The sequence below is a fragment of the Aquarana catesbeiana genome, linkage group LG03, assembly GCF_042186555.1.
Source record: "Aquarana catesbeiana isolate 2022-GZ linkage group LG03, ASM4218655v1, whole genome shotgun sequence".
NCBI lineage: Eukaryota > Metazoa > Chordata > Amphibia > Anura > Ranidae > Aquarana > Aquarana catesbeiana.
Genome location: NC_133326.1, coordinates 600,064,520 through 600,082,360, shown reverse-complemented (window position 1 = coordinate 600,082,360; position 17,841 = coordinate 600,064,520). Strand labels below are relative to the sequence as shown.

General features: G+C 43.7%; 1 protein-coding gene across 1 annotated transcript in view; it reads left to right on the top strand.

Moving 5' to 3' along the window:
• CNNM4 (cyclin and CBS domain divalent metal cation transport mediator 4) overlaps nt 1–17,841 on the top strand; it is an 80,176-nt gene that overhangs the window by 55,703 nt on the left and 6,632 nt on the right. The window contains exon 7 of the mRNA XM_073622077.1: nt 9,989–10,161. Coding sequence (XP_073478178.1) covers nt 9,989–10,161 — 173 coding nt within the window. The remainder of the gene's footprint in view (nt 1–9,988; nt 10,162–17,841) is intronic.

Here is a 17,841-nt window from a genome sequence, read left to right as displayed (position 1 = left end):
AGCCATGCCATTCTGCTGCAGTACAACTGCGGCGGCTGGTTGGCATGTGCTTAAATCACTTTTATTGCTGTCAGAAGGAATGATGGCATCCATGTCACAGCAATAGGCACGTGACAGGTACTCTTTATGGAGGAATCTGGGGTCAATAAATCCCTCCTTTGCACTTGAAAGCATTTAAAACGCCAAGATCAGTATCTTTAAATACTTTCGATTTTCAATAAATGGCGCTGTTGACGGCCAGGTAAACTAGAAGTGATTGTCATCGATTCCGAGTTACTTAGCTGAGACCCGACTTCCAGCTTTGTATGGTTCTTGGACTAACCGGCGGATGTGCTGGCTAGTAGCTCTGGTCTCCCGGTGGGACGAGAGATTTTAATCGCAATCATCATCCCGGTACAACTACTTGAAGTCAAGTGACGTACCAGGTACGCGATTTGGTGGAAACTGGTCAATTCTGCTTGAAGGCTGTCAGCAGATCAGCCTCTCAAAACTCGTCAGTGCCTAAAAATAGACAGCAACTGAGCATGTGCAGAGCAGGGTGAGACAGAGTATTACTGGATTTTAAACCATATAGGCAATTATTTTCAGTGTTTTCTATAGCTATACCTGCAAAAGTGGTCAGCCTGAAGTGATCTGGCTGGACATTATTTTCTGACTAAAGTTTCTTTGGGGTAGGCTCTTTCATTTGGACGTTCACTGGAAGGAAACCACTGGGGTAGGGCTGCAACTAACACTTATTATCATCTATTAGTTGACCGCTTTATTTATTTTTTATTGCTTCGATTAATCGGATAACGTTAAAAGTGTGGTGTATAATTTTATTAAAAAAAAAAAATTAGACTGTTTGTTTTTTGCAGATTTTCAGACACAACTGTAATATATTATGTATGACAGACTACCTTGTCATAGGCAGCGCCATCATTTTACTGCAGCAGGTCGGCACGTTCCCGTGAGCCGTTGTAGCTGTACGTTGGCCCTTTAACCACTTGCCGACCACCTCACGCAGATATACTGCGGCAGAATGGCACGGGCAGGCAAAGTAACGTATGGGTACGTTACTTGCCTCCCGCAGGGACGGAACCCACCCCCCCCCCGGTGCCCGAGGCGGTCGGCTTCTGTCTGGGAGCGATCAGAGGTGAGGGGGAGGCCATCCATTCGTGGCCACCCCCTCGCGATCGCTCCCAGCCAATGAGATTCTTCCTCTGCCGCTGTATAGTAAACAGCGGCAGAGGAAGTGATGTCATCGCTCCTCGGCTCGGTATTTTCCGTTCCGGCGCAGAGGAGAGAAGACATCGATGTGAGTTGTACAATACACACAGTAGAGTAGAACACGCCAGGCATACTTTACACCCCCCCCCCCCCCCCCCCCCCCCGTCCCCGTCAGTGACACCAAGCAATGTGTGGTTTTTTTTTTTTTTTTCTGATTACTGCATTAGTGTCATTTGTGACAGTTAGAAGTGTTAGGGCAGTTAGGTTTAGCCCCCTTTAGGTCTAGGATACCCCCCTAACCCCCTCTAATAAAGTTTTAACCCCTTGATCCCCCCCCCCCCCCCCCCGTCGCCAGTGTCACTAAGCGATCGTTTTTCTGATCGCTGTATTAGTGTCACTGGTGACGCTAGTTAGGGAGGTAAATATATAGGTTCGCCGTCAGCGTTTTATAGCATCAGGGCCCCCCATATACTACCTAATAAAGGTTTTAACCCCTTGATTGCCCCCTAGTTAACCCTTTCACCAGTGATCACCATATAACTGTTACGGATGACGCTGGTTAGTTAGTTTTATTTTTTATAGTGTCAGGGCACCCGCCGTTTATTACCCAATAAAGGTTTAGACTCCTGATCGCCCGGCGGTGATATAACTTAGGTTTTGGGGTCAGATAGGGTCTGCGTCGCCCCAGGCAGTGTCAGGTTAGTGGCAGTACCGCTAACACCCACGCACGCACCATACACCTCCCTTAGTGGTATAATATCTGATCCAATCAGATCTATACTAGAGTCCCCAGCAGTTTAGGGTTCCCAAAAACGGAGTGTTAGCGGGATCAGCCCAGATACCTGCTAGCACCTGCGTTTTGCCCCTCCGCCCAGCCCACCCAAGTGCAGTATCGATCGATCACTGTCACTTACAAAACACTAAACGCATAACTGCAGCGTTCGCAGAGTCAGGCCTGATCCCTGCGATCGCTAACAGTTTTTTTTTTTGGTAGCGTTTTGGTGAAGCACCAGCGGCCTAGTACACCCCGGTCGTAGTCAAACCAGCACTGCAGTAACACTTGGTGACGTGGCGAGTCCCATAAGTGCAGTTCAAGCTGGTGAGGTGGCAAGCACAAGTAGTGTCCCGCTGCCACCAAAAAGACAAACACAGGCCCGTCGTGCCCATAATGCCCTTCCTGCTGCATTCACCAATCCTAATTGGGAACCCACCACTTCTGCAGCGCCCGTACTTCCCCCATTCACATCCCCAACCAAATGCAGTCGGCTGCATGAGAGGCATTTTCTTTATGTCCTCCCGAGTACCCCTACCCAACAAACCCCCCAAAAAAGATGTCGTGTCTACAGCAAGCGCGGATATAGGCGTGACACCCACTATTATTGTCCCTCCTGTCCTGACAATCCTGGTCTTTTCATTGGTGAATGTTTTGAACGCTGCCATACACTAGTTGAGTATTAGCGTAGGGTACAGCATTGCACAGACTAGGCACACTTTCACAGGGTCTCCCAAGATGCCATCGCATTTTGAGAGACCTGAACCTGGAACTGGTTACAGTTATAAAAGTTACCGGTAGTTACAAAACAGTGTAAAAAAAAAAAAAAAAAAACACAAAAAAAATATAAAATAAAAAGTTTTATTCTCTATTGTTCTGCTTTTTTTTAACTGTATTCTATTCTGCAATGTTTTATTGTTATTATGTTTTATCATGTTTGCTTTTCATATATGCAATTTTTTTATACTTTACTGTTTACTGTGTTTTATTGTAAACCATTTTTTTGTCTTCAAGTACGCCATTCAGCTGCAGCGCGGATTTATTTATCTTGACAGCAACAGCTTTTGCTCCCATGATATATAAAGCCGTGACTCCAGTGTGGCATATATAAATGGTGCATGTATGCCCATCATTAGAAGTGGGTGGATGAAGGGAGGTATTCTAATGGTGGGCATACCCACCGATCAATCTTTTTTTTTTTTTTTTTTTTTTTTCGTTCAGCCAACAGGCTGCATGAAAAAAAATTACAATATATGCCCAACAAGGACCAGCAACGTACTGGTATGTTGCTGGACTTTGAGTGGTTATACCAGAATGATGCCTGCAGGTTTAGGTATCATCTTGGTATCATTCTTTTCAGCCAGCTGTCGGCTTTCATGTAAAAGCAATCCTAGCGGCTAATTAGCCTCTAGACTGCTTTTACAAGCAGTGGGAGGGAATGCCCCCCCCACCATCTTTCATGTTTTTCTCTGGCTCTCCTGTCCCAACAGGGAACCTGGAGAATTCAGCCGGTGATTCAGCCAGCTGACCATAGAGCTGATCAGTGACCAGAGTGGCTCCAAACATCTGTATGGCCTAAGAACCTGGAAGCTACGAGCATTTCATGACTTAGATTTCGCCGGATGTAAACGGCGCCATTGGGAAAGCATTTTATCACACCGATCTTGGTGTGTTCAGATGCTTTGAGGGCAGAGGAGAGATCTAGGGTCTAATAGACCCCAATTTTTTTTCAAAAAAGAGTACCTGTCACTACCTATTGCTATCATGGGGGATATTTACATTCCCTGAGCTAACAATAAAAATGATTTAAAAAAAAAAAATGACAGGAACAGTTTAAAAATAAGATATAAAAAAGCAAAAAATAATAAAGAGGAAAAAAAAAAGCACCCCCGTCTCTCGCCCAGGCGAACGCAAGCGTCGGTCTGGCGTCAAGTGTAAACAGCAATTGCACCATGCATGTGAGGTATCACTGCGAAGGTCAGATCGAGGGCAGTGATTTTTAGCAGTAGACCTCCTCTGTAAATCTAAAGTGGTAACCTGTAAAGGCTTTTAGAGGCTTTTAAAAATGTTTTTAGTTTGTCGCCACTGCACGTATCCATGTACTCGGCCTAAGATCATCTTTTTTATTTCATCAAACATTCAGCAATATAGTGTGTTTTGAATATTGAAAAAAGAAAAAAAAAGTTTTTTTCTTGTCTCTTCATTTTCAAAAACAAATGAGCTGCAAAATACTCACCATGCCTCTCAGCAAATAGCTTGGGGTGTCTACTTTCCAAAATGGGGTCATTTGGGGGGGGGGGGGGTTGTGCCATCTGGGCATTTTATGGCCTTCGAAACTGATAGGCAGTGAAGAGTGAAATCAAAAATTTACGCCCTTAGAAATCCTGAAGGCAGTGATTGGTTTTCGGGGGCCCCGTACGCGGCTAGGCTCCCAAAAAGTCCCACACATGTGGTATCCCCATACTCAGGAGAAGCAGCTAAATGTATTTTGGGGTGCAATTCCACATATGCCCATGGCCTGTGTGAGCAATATATCATTTAGTGACAACTTTTTGTAAACTTTGTTTTTTTTTTTGTCATTATTCAATCACTTGGGACAAAAAAAATAAATATTCAATGGGCTCAACATGCCTCTCAGCAATTTCCTTGGGGTGTCTACTTTCCAAAATGGGGTCATTTGGGGGGGTTTTGTACTGCCCTGCCATTTTAGCACCTCAAGAAATGACATAGGCAGTCATAAACTAAAAGCTGTGTAAATTACAGAAAATGTACCCTAGTTTGTAAACGCTATAACTTTTGCGCAAACCAATAAATATACGCTTATTGACCTAAAAACCGCAGAGGTGATCAAATACCATCAAAAGAAAGCTCTATTTGTGGGAAGAAAAGGACGCAAATTTCGTTTGGGTACAGCATTGCATGACCGCGCAATTGGCGCAAAGTGACGCAGTGCCAAATTGTAAAAAGTGCTCTGGTCAGGAAGGGGGTAAATCCTTCCGGGGCTGAAGTGGTTAAGTGGGGATAGCAGGGGGGTGCCGATGCACGTGGGAACGAGAGCCAGAACAGGGACGTACGTGTGTGTGTGTGTGTGTGTGTGTGTGTGTGTGTGTGTACACACAAATCCCTGTTCTGTGAGGAGAGACAGATCATGTATTCCTACTAGCTAAGAACAACGATCTGTCATCTCTAGTCAGTCCCATCCCCCACAGCAGGCATATGCAATTAGCGGACCTCCAGCTGTTGCAGAACTACAAATCCTATGAGGCGTAGCAAGACTGACAACCACAAGCATGACACCCAGAGGCAGAGGCATGGTTGGACTTGTAGTTTTGCAACAGCTGGAGGTCCGCTAATTACATATCCCTGCCTTACAGTTAGAACACACGAGGGAACATGGTTAACCCCCTTGATCGCCCCCTAGTGTTAACCCCTTCCGTGACATTTAGACAGCAATTGGTGCATTTTTTTTAGCACTGGGTGCTGTATAATTGTCAATGATCCCAAAAATGTGTCAAGTGTCCGATCTGTACGCCATAATGTTGCAGTCCCGATAAAAATCGCTGATCACCACCATTCTTGGTAAAAAAAAATAATAAAAATGCCATAAATCTTTCCCCTATTTTGTAGATGCTATAACTTTTGCGCAAACCAATCAATATACGCCTTTTTTTTTTTTTTTTAAAGCAATGTATTGCCGTATCACAACAAATGGCCTGGTCATTGAGCAGCCAAATCTTCCGGGGCTAAAGTGGTTAAAGCTACCTGCGCCTGTTGTCAGTTATGCTGGCCATACAAAAACAATGTCTTCTTTCCAAAAAAAAGTATTCCAAGAATGTTTGTTTGATTTTTTTTTTTTTTCTAATCGTTAGTGGGGTCAAATTGACGTTCATTTAGGACCAGTGACTGTAAAATTCAAAGGATTTGAAGGCAGAATAGAAAACTTCTTGGTAAAAGGAATTTTTTAGACAACGTATGTGGTTTTCGTTCAGAAATTTACATTTATTTTAAAACTGAATGTTAAAAGCAAGTGAAATTTTCAAATAACCTTTCAGCGAATGTACAAAGATTTTTCGCAATGACTATTCTCCTCCGAAAATCAATGTGTATGGCCAGCATAAGGCTCGGTTCACACCTATGCAGTTTGCTTTTGATCTTTTTCTGTAGTGCTTTTTGCTGCGCCTTGCGTTTTTTGCACACGTGTTTTTGCTGCAATTTACTTTTTGGATTTTTTTTTTTTTTTTTTTTTTGGCCAAATTGTTGTTGGGCAGTATAAAAAAACGCACTACATGCTTTTCTGCAGCTTTTCCATTGAAGTCTATTGAACCAAAAAAAGCATAGTTTTGCATTGAAAAAAGTCCTTGCCCCTTTTCAAATATGCAGTGGCTGAAAAAAAAGCATAGATGTGAACGTGTCCCATAGGAAACCATGTTAAATGAACTGTAGTGTGTTTCGGCAAAAAGCACCAAAAAATGCATAGGTGTGAACCAAGCCAAGACGTTTTTGTTTTTGTTTGTTTTTTTTTTTGTTTTTTTTTTTTTTTTGCCTGTCATAATGGGGTTAAAACTAAAATTAGCCCTTTATGCAGTTGAACCTTGGATTACGAGCATAATCCGTTCCAGTAGTGTGCTCATAATCCAAAGTACTCGCATATCAAAGCGAGTTTTACCATTGAAGTCAATGGAAACGAAAATAATTTGTTCCGCATTGACTTCAATGGGATGCAATACCACATGCGGCCAGAGGCGGGGGGGTGCCGGAGAGCCTCGGAAACGGCCGAAAAGGCCCGAGGACACTTCGGCTGACCTCGGCAAACCTCGGAAAGACTTCCTACCTGAGATTTGCCGAGGTCAGCCGTGTTGTACGCCGTGCATTTCCGAACGTGACGTTCGGCCCTGGCGCCCCCCCACCTCCGGCCAAAAGCAGTACTGCACACCGCTTTGGCCTGAATTGTGCTCGTTTTGCGAGACAACACTCACAAACCCAGTTACGATTTTTAAAAATACAGTGCTCGTATTGCAAAACGCTCGTTAACCGCGTTACTCGCAGTCCGAGGTTCCACTGTAGTATAAAGAGCAGATAATCACTACTATACCTCTGCAGTTTTTACTTTAAAACTATACTATACTGTGTTTTTACTATAAAACACAAAGACGACAATTTTGGGGGGGGGGAAAAACAAATTTTTACTTTCTGCTATAATACACATCCAAAAGGAAAAAAATATATATACAGTATTCAGAATCGTCGTTTTCAGCAATTTGAATACTTTGAAGTGCAAAGGAGGGATTTGTGGTCTTTTTTAGATGTTTTTCATTCCTTGTGACAGCAATAAAAGTGATCAAAAACATTTTTTTTTTTTTAAAACACAATGTAAAAAAATAAAAATGAAATTTAAACAAAAACATTTTTTTAAAGCGCTCACGCAGCAAAGAAAACTCCTAAGGAAGTTGCGTCTGCATATGTAAACGGTGTTCAAATCACACATGTGAGGTATCGCCGCGATCGTCAGAGCGAGAGCAATAATTCTAGCACTAGACCTCCTCTAACTCTAACATGGTAACCGTGTGTTGTGTGTGTGTTTTTTTTTTTTTTTTTTTTTTTTTTTTAAATGTCGCCTATGGAGATTTTTAGGTACCGTAGTTTGTTGCTATTCCACGAGTGTGCGCAATTTTAAAGCGTGACATGTTTGGTATCTATTTACTCGGCGTAACATCATCTTTGACATTATACAAAAAAATTGGGCTAACTTTACTGTTTCGTTTTTTTTTTTTTTTTAAATTCATGAGTGTCTTTTCTCCAAAAAGTTGCGTTTAAAAGACCGCTGCACAAATACCGTGTGACATAAAATATTGCAACAATCACCATTTTATTCTCTAGATTCTCTGCTAAAAAAATATACATAATGTTTGGGGGTTCTAAGTAATTTTCTAGCAAAAAAATACGGATTTTAACGTGTAAACACCAAATGTCAGAAATGGGCTTAGTCATGAAAGGGTTAAAGACTAAACCAAAAATATATGTAGATAGAGATATATAGCAGAGACCCTAGAGAATAAAATGGTGGTCGTTGCAATATTTTATGTTGCACGATTTGCGCAGCGGTCTTTCAAACGCAATTATTTTGGAGATACACTTTAAAAAAACTAAACAGTAACGTTAGCCTAATTTCCTTAATTTTACACATTGTACAAAAAAAAAAAAAAAAAAAGTTACGCCGCGAGAATCGTGATCTTTATTCTAAACAAAGTCGTGATTCTCAGAATCGTGCAGCTCTACTCTCAGGCACTTACTGACGTGTATGGATGGTGTACTGAGCTGTATGTGTGCTGTACTGTGTATACTGACATGGATGTGTACTGAGCTGTATGTGTGCTGCACTGTGTATACTGACATGTATGGATGGTGTACTGAGCTGTATGTGTGCTGCACTGTGTATACTGACATGGATGTGTACTGAGCTGTATGTGTGCTGCACTGTGTATACTGACATGTATGGATGGTGTACTGAGCTGTATGTGTGCTGCACTGTGTATACTGACATGTATGGATGGTGTACTGAGCTGTATGTGTGCTTAACTGTATTTCCTGATATGTAAACAAATAATGCATTCTGTATGCAGGCCAACTAATTGGCTGACCAATGAATCGATTATGAAAATAGTTAACAACTATTTTAATGGATTAGTTGTTCCGGCCCTGCACTGGGGTATTGCCCCTTCTAAAGAGTTTGGGCACAATAAAAAAACTTAGTAGAAAAGCAAACACCTGCTTTGTTTTGAGGCCTCATGCACACAGGCGTATGAATTTGTGCTGCATTTTTTATTTTTTGCCAGAGTCCGGCAAAGAAAATGCCTCTAAGGTTGCGTATTTGCATGCGTTTTTTGCGCATATGTAAGCGTAGGCTCATTCTGTTAGCTTGAATATTAATTATTGCCACTAGAATAAATGTATGCGCATACATGCGTTTGTGCTTATGCATGTAAATTATGCTCATAAGCGCCTCTCCAAACCTACCTTTTTGGCACATTTATTGTATGTCCCTGAACACTGCACAAATACGTGCATAAATGCTTGCATGTGCATGGCCACACTAAATAAAAGGCATCTGCATTCATGGGCATAACAAAAATGCCAGATGCCCCAGCAGCATCATTTTTTCTGCCCATGTGCATAAGGCCTTAAAGTGTTACTAAACCCACAACAGTAAAATCGGTGTGTATATGCAGTAAAGCATGCTTGTTACACTCACTGTGGAACACAAAGGGTTAATCGTGTGCTTTGTGTAAAGACTGTTTGTTTTTCCTGTCTTCTCTGATCCTTCCCTTCTTCCACAGTCCCCAATCCATCTCTTGATAAGACAGAGCCTTTGGAGTAAGGCTGCACATACTCAGTTTGGTGTGTATTGCTAGAGATTTTGTTTCTTCTTGGGAGAGTGCATGTGATCAGCACAGGACCAATCAGCACTGTCCAGATAGAGGGTCAGAGGTCTTGCAGCCTCATAGGACAGTCAGAGTAGAATGAAAACTCCTCCTACAAGTTTTAACCAGACGCTGATAGAAGTCGCAAGACTGCTATATACTGCTGATGGTATTTAGCAGTTTATATTTACTAAAATTGCATATCCATGTTCTGTGTACTGTGGGAGACCAGATATAGTGAATGCAGGGTCCTGGGTTTAGTAACACTAAAGGTAGAAATGATCAATTTTTCTTAAATATTTACAAAATGATTGTCAGCTGTTGATCATTTCTCCTGTGATGCTATTACACCAGGTGTCAAACTAAGGAAACTTTGCGCATTAGTATACCTTCACTGTTTAAAAACTAAGGAAAGCAGGCGTCTGAGTTGCCCATAGCAACCCAGCAGATGTGAGCTTTAGTGTATAATCGCTGCTGGAATCTGGTTGCTATACACACTGATGCAGATTTTTGCAAATGGTTATAAAAAAAGTATTATTGCCTCTCGGTAATGGACAACGTTTCCTTCCATCCTCCATTTCTGCTGTAGAGCTTCGCTCCCCGTCTCACATGGGCAGCCTGAACAGATCGAGTTCTCTCAGCCACGAGCGTTCGGACTCCATGTCATCCACCATTAGTGGCAGCAACACACAGCTCAGCACTCAAGTACAATACACGGCTGACTTCAGTGTTCGGGCCCTTGGTGACCTACAGTATGTAAAGGTAAGACAATTGTACAAGTATTTATATATTTATGAATATACAATCTTAAAATATATGTAAATCTTCACCTTGTAAAACAACCCATTCAGTTTAAAATAGAAATGGAAGGCAAAACATTTGTGTGTGTGTGATGGGGGGGGGCCTGACTGCAGGGAGGACTGTGATGGGGGGGGGGGGGACCCTGACTGCAGGGAGGACTGTGATGGGGGGGGGCCTGACTGCAGGGGGGACTGTGATGGGGGGGGGGGGACCCTGACTGCAGGGGGACTGTGATGGGGGGGGGACCCTGACTGCAGGGAGGACTGTGATGGGGGGGGGGGGGACCCTGACTGCAGGGAGGACTGTGATGGGGGGGGGGGGGGACCCTAACTGCAGGGAGGACTGTGATTGGGGGGGGGGGGGGACCCTGACTGCAGGGAGGACTGTGATGGGGGGGGGGGCCTGACTGCAGGGGGGACTGTGATGGGGGGGGGGGGACCCTGACTGCAGGGAGGACTGTGATGGGGGGGGGACCCTGACTGCAGGGAGGACTGTGATGGGGGGGGGGGGGGACCCTGACTGCAGGGAGGACTGTGATGGGGGGACGGGACCCTGACTGCAGGGAGGACTGTGATGGGGGGACGGGACCCTGACTGCAGGGAGGACTGTGATGGGGGGGGGGGGGGACGGGACCCTGACTGCAGGGAGGACTGTGATGGGGGGGGGGGGGACGGGACCCTGACTGCAGGGAGGACTGTGATGGGGGGGGGGGGACCCTGACTGCAGGGAGGACTGTGATGGGGGGGGGGACCCTGACTGCAGGGAGGACTGTGATGGGGGGGGGGGGACCCTGACTGCAGGGAGGACTGTGATGGGGGGGGGGGACCCTGACTGCAGGGAGGACTGTGATGGGGGGGGGACCCTGACTGCAGGGAGGACTGTGATGGGGGGGGGACCCTGACTGCAGGGAGGACTGTGATGGGGGGGGGGGACCCTGACTGCAGGGAGGACTGTGATGGGGGGGGGGGACCCTGACTGCAGGGAGGATTGTGATGGGGGGGGGGGACCCTGACTGCAGGGAGGACTGTGATGGGGGGGGGGGGGGACCCTGACTGCAGGGAGGACTGTGATGGGGGGGGGACCCTGACTGCAGGGAGGACTGTGATGGGGGGGGGGGGGGGACCCTGACTGCAGGGAGGACTGTGTGGGGGGGGCTGACTGCAGGGAGGTCTGATATTAAGGGGACTGTAATCCTTTGTGCAGCCCCTTTATATTACAGTGCAGGGGTATTCGGCTCCGTGAATAACCCGCCTTCCCCATACGATGTCACAAGACACCAAACCCCCCCCCCCCCCCCCCCCCCCGAGAAAAAGTGGCTACACCAAAAGCGGTCCCTGGTGCCAAAAAAGGTTGGGGACTACTGCTTTAAGGAACAAGATGTAGTTTGCTCTCCAGTATTAGTTCTTTTATCCTCATTAGAAGGGGCATACAGAGTCTGACCACACTCAGAGCAACAAATCTCCAGACTTGCAGAGTACTCCTCCTCCTAGCAAGCTAAAGCAGTGGGAAGGGGTTAAAATTAATGTAGGCAGAAATTGCTGCCACCTCTTAACACCTGGGAGAAGAATAGTGATGGGGGGACAGATTGCCTAACTTAACTAACTGATGGCACCTAGATCAAGGCCAATGGAGTGCTGACTATGCCATGCCTCAAAAAGGCATTATTTGGCTACTGTCATCTCGTGTCTCTAGACTGTTACAGTGCGGAACATTTATTTATAACAGGGCATTTGTTGAATGCCTGCCTGAGTTCTGTCACTCTGACATCTGATCTAGGGGCTACCAGCCAGCTTGTAGGCCATGGGATTTGCTCTATAATACACTGGAGCTGGAGAAAGAAGAATTGCTTGGGCATTCTTTAACTGATGTAAAGTGATTGATAGGCTATTGTGCTGACATTGTGCCACATAGTAATTCCAGCTATGGAAGACCTCCACTATGACAGACGAGGTCAACTGTTCTGTGGTGTGCTGTCTAAAGGTGATGACATTTGTACTGGTATTTACTACCGGTATTTATATCGCCAACAATTTATGCACCACTTTACATATATTGTACATTTACATCGGTCCCTACCTCCCATACTAGGGCTAATTTAGACTGGAGCCAATGAAGCTACCAGCATGTCTTTAGAGTGTGGGAGTAAGCCGGAGTACCCAGAGAAAATGTGTGCAAGCGCAGGGAGGTAGTGGCATTCTTACCAATGACCTTAGTGCTGCAAGAAGTGTTCATCACTAAGCCATTGGCCTGCTCCTGTAGTTACAGAATCTTGAGCAAATTTTCACCACTGATTTGACCTGAAAACATGATTTATTCGAATATGTTTTATAAAAAGTCTTATTCACACAGAAAATGTTACTGATAAATCTGTCTGTGCTTCCTATGTTGGAGAAACAAACTCTCCTATTAGACCAATCTCCAGTGACCAGGAGGATTTATTCTGCAACTGATCTCTGAAAATGGAGCAAAAGGGGGGCTATAATTTAGAGACCAGATTCCTTATTTCTTTTTAAACTGGAAATCTAAGTAGGGGTATGGGTGATCCTCCACCTCTGCTTAAAGGTTCTTAACTCATTACTTTTACTTACTATATACCCTAATGGTCCCCATACATAGATGGGGGGGGGGGGGGGGGAAACGTTAATACTGTCATTTGGACCGTTCTTTCCTTTTTTTTTTTTTTTTTTTTTTTTTTTTTGGCTCTGAAAAAAAAAAAAAAAAATTATTTGTGCCCATTAACTGGATGAAAAACGACGAACAGGTTGGAAAATTTCTACCAAACGAACAATAAATTGAAAGGGTTAATGTTTCTCACTCGTTAAAAATGGAACAGTTTGCACTACCCATATGTGACAAAACAGACAAACTGATTGATTTAGGGCCATTTGTATCGTTACACGATGCCGCTTCTAGTTTGCTCTCATGACCACATGCTCGTTATTCGAAAGACTAGTTCAATCGATCTTTCGAATAGTGTAGGGCTAGCATTAGTATTTAGAACAAAACATGAAATCTGATCAGCTGTTGTGGGCTACATACAATCACTTTTGGCACCTATAAACCTTATCGGGTAGATGGTACACCCAGTGCTTTATCGTCTTCGTCTTCTCACAATTATGCAATGCAGTATTTCTCAACCTTTTTTCCAGTCGGAGCGCCCCTGAAACTGCGTGTCGTGAAACACGTGCAATATCGCACTCGTTCTGACATGCAGACACATGCTCTGCTCTTTAGGGGTGCCATTAATTCCTAATGGTACCCCACACATTGGCAACCACGGGGTGTTTTTGGTGCTCCACAAATTTTTAAAAAGGGTCGGGGACTTCTTTCCCTGCATTTCTGAAGGTAGTGCAGCCCATTGAAATGAATGGGCTGTCTTGCACGCAGATGCACAGATGTGAACCAAGGGCTTGTTCACATGTGAGGTTGAGGCATTAAAACCATGCAGGTGAGATTTTTTTTACCACCCCTTTACTGCTCGCCCAGTAGCTGCAGAGGCAGAAGATGGGGGTGTACACATACTGTCGAGAGTTCGGTTTTATCTGACAGTTTTTTTTTTTTCCTAGCATGATGCCATGACACCCCCTAGGGACCTCAGGCGTCACCCCAGGTTGAAAGACTGATGTAATGTGTTCTTTCGTTTCTGAGCATGCACAGTCTTGGGGATATAATATATATCTCCTATCTTTATCAGATAAATGGATAGTCGGACGATTGCTCTGAAAGCGGTATTTTCCTCCAATTTTCTCATCCATCCATCCCCGCTCATCCTAGGTTTCAGTTGCCTGGAACTTCCTAAGATGAAGGGGTTCACATGGAGGATCCATTTCCACTTGAGCACCAGATTCATGCCTGGTCACATAATTTTGCTTCTCTACTTACTCTCCATCTGCCATCTTTAATTTGGACTTCTGTCTTTGCAGCCCAGACAACACTTCTATATCCTTGTGAGAATGAGGGCTTGCCTTCACTGGTGCACAGGTCAATTTGTAAAATGTCCCGAACATATCAGTAGTAGCAGAACTGGTTCCAGCTGCACAGCAGTAGAATTTGGCGGCAGGAGTACTTGCCCCCGGGGTGCAGCAAGCTTCTAGATTGTGAGCAGTGCCATTACGGCATGCCAAAATTCTGCACACCCCTTGGCCATAAGCACTTTTTACAGCTGTTTTTTCCTAAATGGTTTTCTGCTTGGAGTCAAAATATATTATAAAAAGTCAGCGCTCCGGAGTGACCTCAAAATAGGTTGCTATTAAATCAAAAGTCAGTATACCAGAACTTCATATAAGAACGTGAAATAAATGCATCGCCTCAATTTTATATATAAAAATGCCACAAAAAAAATTAAAATCCAGTTTGAAAAATCCTATATTGTCAATTCTTCTGTCACAATAAGATTTGTAATCATGTATGCAGTATTTCAACGATAAAAGAAATCCGCACATGGAAGAACCAACAGATGCACGTTAGCAGAACTTGCATCTAGGGCCACCACTTGAATCAGATGCAGCAGCGTGAAGATGACATGCAGGCTCTGCCCAATGCGTTTCGTGCTAAAGCACATCCTCCGGGGTCTGCAGGCTGAGAGCCTGTAGCTTGTTACAGGAGGGAAGCTCATCCATTATTAAACCAATGAGCGATATACAGTGCCTTGAAAAAGTATTCATCCCCCTTGAAATTTTCCACATTTTGTCATGTTACAGCCAAAAAAGTAAATATATTTTATTTGGATTTTATGTGATAGACCAAACACAAAGTGGCACATAATTGTGAAGTTTGAAGGAAAATGATAAATGGTTTTCCAAATTTTTTACAAATATGTGAAAAGTGTGGTGTACATTTGTATTCCTCCCCCCTGAGTCAATACTTTGTAGAACCACATTTCTCTGCAATTACAGCTGCAAGTCTTTTGGGGGATGTCTCTACCAGCTTTGCACATCTAGAGTGACACTTTTGCCCATTCTTCTTTGCAAAATAGCTCAAGCTCTGTCATATTGGATGGAGAGCATCTGTGAACAGCAATTTTCAAGTCTTGCCACAGATTCTCAATTGGATTTAGGTCTGGACTTGGACTTTGGGCCATTCTAACACATGATAAATATGCTATGACCTAAACCATTCCATTGTAACTCTGGCTGTATGTTTAAGGTCGTTGTCCAGCTGGAAGGTGAACCTCGCCCCAGTCTTAAGTCTTTTGCAGACTCTAATGCCGCGTACACACGGTCGGATTTTCCAACAGGAAATGTTCGATGTGAGCTTGTTGTCGGAAAGTCCGACCGTGTGTATGCTCCATCGAACATTTGCTGTCGGAATTTCCGCACACAAATGTTTGAGAGTAGGTTCTCAAATTTTCCGACAACAAAACTTGTTGTTGGAAAGTCTGATCGTGTGTACACAAGTCCGTCGCACAAAAGTTCACGCATGCTGAATCGAGCAGAAGGAGCCGCACTGGCTATTGAACTTCCTTTTTCTCGTCTCGTCGTACGTGTTTTACATCACCGCGTTCTCACGTTCGGAATTTTTGGCCAACATTTGTGTGACCGTGTGTATTCAAGACAAGTTTGAGCCAACATTCTTCGGAAAAAAATCCACGGTTTTGTTGTCTGAAAATCCGACCGTGTGTACGGGGCATAACAGGTTTTCTTCTAAGATTGCCCTGTATTTGACTCCATCCAGCTTCCCTGTCCCCCCGCTCAGGGTGATGTGCAGTGTTTGTTTTCTGCCACACATAGCGTTTTGCTTTTAGGTCTCATTTGACCAGAGCACCTTTTGCTGTGTCCCCCACATGGCTTCTCGCAAACTACAAACGGGACTTCTTATGGCTTTCTTTCAACAATGGCTTTCTTCTTACCACTCTTCCATAAATGCCAGATTTGTGGACAGATTCTCCCACCTGAGCTGTGGATCTCTGCATCTCCTCCAGGGTTACCATGGGCCTCTTGGCTGCTTCTCTGATTTATTGCTCTCCTTGCCCGGCCTGTCAATTTAGGTGAACAGCCATGAATGTAATAGGAATAGGGCTGTAACATAACAAAATATGGAAATTAAGCACTGGGAATACTTTTCGTATGCACTGTATAATGGTGTGGTAGTTCTTTCTTTCTTTCTTTCTTTCTTTCTTTCTTTCTTTCTTTCTTTCTTTCTTTCTTTCTTTCTGGTTGCTTTGCAAGGTGAGGGTTTACATATACTTTAAGAAATTCTATGTTAAAGAGGAACTGCAGTCTGCTCATGTAATTTGCAATAAAAACATCTTTGCCATTCTGAAGCTTCCCTCCAACCACTTTGCGTATTTCATATATACTGTGATTCTGTATTTGCCAAATATGCTGAAGAAATCTCCCTCCACTGAGTCTGGCTGTATCCATTCTAATTGTGGGCAGCTGAAGCTGCTGCCTGTTCACTTCCTGGATTTACAGACACACAGCACACCTCCAGCTCTGCAGCTCTCATTGGCCCTCTTATGACTCACCCCCCTCCCTTCCTGGCAAACTCTCTCAGGAGAGTGAGAGACAGCTGTGCATGTCATAAGCCTAGGTTAATGACCAGACAAACAGGAAGTGGGCTGTATAAGGTATTTACTGGCTGGAAAAGTTTTACTATCCAAAGTTAAAACAAGGGCAAAAGATTTAATAGATGGAAAGATGAGAAAATTACTGAAGTTCTGCTTTAGGCAATAGTGCAGATGGGTCCTGTAGAAATCTTTACCCACCTAATCGCTCTTTTCATCGAAAATAAGTAAACCCTATAATCAATTTTTTATTATTTATTTTTAAAACCCACTGCCCTTTCTGTGAAAAAAGCATTGTCCATCCATGCCCCTAAATGGCACAACCCATATAGCTCTCCATGGTTTGGACACCATTGAGGCTTGTTGGAGATTTGACTGGAATGTCTAACTGTAGGAGTGGGACTAATAGGATGTAAAACTCTGCTATAATGGTGTTGGGGATAAACTACTCGGATTTTCTTTTTCCTGAGATCCCAGCAGCAGTCATCAGCGGTTCAACTGTACAATATCTGTTAATATTGTGTACAGCATGTATGTAACAAACGTAAATCTTATCACTTGGGTATGTGAATCCTGATTTGAGTTATAATCGTTGAGATTTGAAATGCTTTACTTGTCAACAGTATAATGGCAGCAGTTTTACAGAATAGTCTGGTCCATGAGAGAAACTAAAAGTGCCTCATAAGAAAATGTTTGATTGTAATCTCTAAACGATCTCCCTTGTACCTCTGGTGTGAACTGGGGCTTTCTGGTATATGGAAGAAATTGGGTAATGGTGGATAAAGGAGTTTTTAGTTTGACAGGTTTTTGTACATCTTTGGGGAACATAGGATTGACAAGAAGAAAAAAATGGGGGAGATTTACTAAAACTGGTGGACACAGAATCTGATGCAGCTGTGCTTGGTAACAAATCAGCTTCTAACTTCAGCTTTTTAATGAATCGCTTCAGCTCTGGAAGATTTTACCCCCTTCATGACCAGGCCATCTTTTTATGCAGTTCTGTACCCAGACGAAATTTTATATATAATTTTTTATTTTTTTTTTTTTGGTGGTATTTGATCACCACTGTGTTTGTTTAATCTTTTTTTTGTTTTATATAATTAAAAAAAATATTTTTTTTTTTTTTTTGCGGGGGG